Source organism: Hippocampus comes, unplaced genomic scaffold (assembly GCF_001891065.2).
Source record: "Hippocampus comes isolate QL1 unplaced genomic scaffold, H_comes_QL1_v1.1 scaffold242, whole genome shotgun sequence".
NCBI classification, from domain to species: domain Eukaryota; kingdom Metazoa; phylum Chordata; class Actinopteri; order Syngnathiformes; family Syngnathidae; genus Hippocampus; species Hippocampus comes.
In genome coordinates, this window is record NW_017805385.1 from 855,838 (window position 1) to 858,723 (window position 2,886).

The window sequence follows — 2,886 nt, forward strand, 5'->3', positions numbered from 1 at the left end:
TGTGTGTGTGTGTGTGTGTGTGTGTGTGTGTGTGTGTGTGTGTGTGTGTGTGTGTGTGTGTGTGTGTGTGTGTGTGTGTGTGTGTGCGCGCGGTTGGGGTCACAGAGGGCGATTTTAATCATTGCCCTTTATGAAGACATAGTTAATATTCTCTTAGGAACTGCCAGCAGACACACACAATCGCACAAATGCTCTGACAGGAATAAACAACATAAACATCAAGCTATAATCGAAAGAGCTGCCATTAAAACAAAACACGCTACCTGATAATATCTGACTCAGCCCTGAAATTAAAGATGAACAACAGTTAGAAAAAATTATGTTGTTGTGCTTGGCACCATTTTGAAATTACAACAACAACAACAACAAAAAAACATGGATAAAAGTCATCCATCACCTTCCTCTTCACCCCATGTGTGACCTTCGTGCCTGCTCTAATGTGAAATGCGTTTCTTTCTGTCTTCTCTCCAATCCGCAGACCTGAAGACTTCAAGATGGAGTGAGGAGACAAAGGAGGCTGCAAGAATGGCACGAAGCTACATGAGTGTCGTGTTTGCAGAATTGCAACTAATTCACCTCCGGTTGTGTTTAGGCGCTGCACTTCTCATGTTGACTTTTGACTCCCACGCATTCTTGACTTCTCACCAAATAGACTAATTCGAGATGAGTAGAAACTGTTAATGTGGCAACATTTTGTTTGTCTTTATGTGTTCCGTGTGTGTGATCGTTACACATGTGTTGCAAACTAGGCTAATAAAGAATTTGACCATTGTTTTGAGGGCTCAAACATACAGTATGAGCATGTGTAACATTCACAAACAATAGCAGTATCAATTGTTGTCTCATTACAGATTTATTGGTTATAAAAGGCAACAAAATAAATCCATTCATGCGATGAGACATGTTTCATATTCTGTTAAAAAAACAAAACAACAACAACAACAGAAAAGATGCGGGTCGGCTCACTGCTCAAGTTTTGTTTTTGTGCTTGTGGACGAGTCCCAACTGGTTCCGTTAGACTGCGAACTGGAATTAGTTAGGAGGGTCAAGACCAGACTCAGCATGAGAACAATAACAAAAAGTAAACAAATGACAGCAACAGCAGGGCGACCAGGTCTCTTGCCATAGCAACCCCTATCATACATCATGTCATGTATTTGAAGTTACTCTTTTTTTTGTGACTTTTTTTGTCGTTCTCATCCTATGAGAGGATGTTGGTGCATTAATTACAGACCTGGAAAGCCCTTATTGACTTAAAGGTTCAATGTGATCCCCCCCCCCCCAAAAAAAAAAACTGGCCAGCGATCTCCCTCACAAACTTTGGAAATAACATATTTAAAATTCGAACAGTTTTTTTGTGTGTGTGACTTTGCTGTGACCTCAAAAACACTCTCAAACTCAGTAGCTCACATGATGGGTACCATGTGTTGTACTGTACTAAAATACTGCACAAGTTGAAGTGATGACAACACTAACACAGAGCAACAATAAAATTTAAAGCAATAAGTATGCGTTCCACAGTGATCAGGTAACCTGGGGAAGGTTTAGATGCATTCGGCCAAAGAGACGTAAACAACACAACACCATACAGAGAAATCACTTTTACATGAAGGCGGTGTTCACACTTGTCTCATACAGGAGGCCTGCGATGTACGACTGTACCAACATATGACATTTTAAATTATGCAAATGATGCAAAATCATCAAGTTTGTGCACCGGCATGAGAATAGGTCAGCACGCGGAATGAATACTCTCAAACCAGACCCCGCCTCTTGTCTCGAGTGAGACTTAGATTAATGGTACAGAAAATGGATCAAAGGACCAAAGGCTGTCTGCACTGGGTTAAATTTTTTCTTTTTTAAAATTGTAATTTTGCTCTTTACTATTTGAGATCAGGGTTACCATGGGTCCTTATAGTTCATAAAAATCCATAAAAAAATAAGTTGTAAAATTACGTTCTTAATTGTCTTTAATTTGCAGGGAAAACTTATAAAATCAATAAAAATCCTTAAAAATTAACCTGTAGTGTTCATTTCATTTGTGTATGTCATTTTCCCCACCCTTCCAATGAATAGTTTTGTCGGAAAATGCGCCTGGCGCCCTTCCCCTCAAACCCCGCTGTCGGGCTACATGCCTTCCTGGTTCCCGCTTTGCTTTTCCCGCCGTCTCCTCCCCAATCTGAAATGAAGTTTGATTTCACCGCGATCCTTTGGGTTTTGCAGGTTCTTCAGAACCCCAGCCCCGTTGGGACCAGCAGAGAGCACCTCGCAAGCATCCAGACGAGACTTGCGTCTCAACTATTCCAGCGGAGTTGCCATGATCAACAAAGCATTTTGAAACAATGAATAAAGTTGGCTTGCACGTTTTGGTGGTGTGCGTAATGGGTGTTTTATTTGCACTTTATTCACAATCACCAAGAACACGGGTGTCAAACCAACATTTTCCTAGTGTTCTTGTGCATCTTTAGACCAAAACAAAAGAAAGACATATTATTTTGGTTATTTATAGCATAGTATGGTATAATATTTAATGGTCCGGCCCACTTGACATCTACTGAGGCCCTGTGTGGCCCACAATGTGAAATGAGTTTGACACCCATGCTATACATGGTCGTTTTTTTCGCGTTAAAACACCTTACTATACATGGTCGCTTTTTTCGGGTTAAAACGCCAACCTATACATGGTCGTTTTTTTTCAGCTAAAAACGCCTTACTATACATGGTCATTTTTTTCGGCTAAAAATGCCTTACGATACATGGTCGTTTTTTTGGGGTTAAAACACCTTACTATACATGGTCGCTTTTTTCGGGTTAAAACGCCAACCTATACATGGTCGTTTTTTTTCAGCTAAAAACGCCTTACTATACATGGTCATTTTTTTCGGC

At 40.4% G+C, this 2,886-nt stretch overlaps 1 protein-coding gene across 1 annotated transcript in view; it reads left to right on the plus strand.

Annotated features, from left to right (window-relative positions):
- Positions 1-749, plus strand: part of mrpl13 (mitochondrial ribosomal protein L13) — a 10,391-nt gene extending 9,642 nt beyond the window's left edge. Inside the window, exon 7 of the mRNA XM_019872995.1 lies at positions 479-749. Coding sequence (XP_019728554.1) covers positions 479-503 — 25 coding nt within the window. The 3' untranslated portion in view covers positions 504-749. The remainder of the gene's footprint in view (positions 1-478) is intronic.
- Positions 750-2,886: the final 2,137 nt, after the last annotated feature.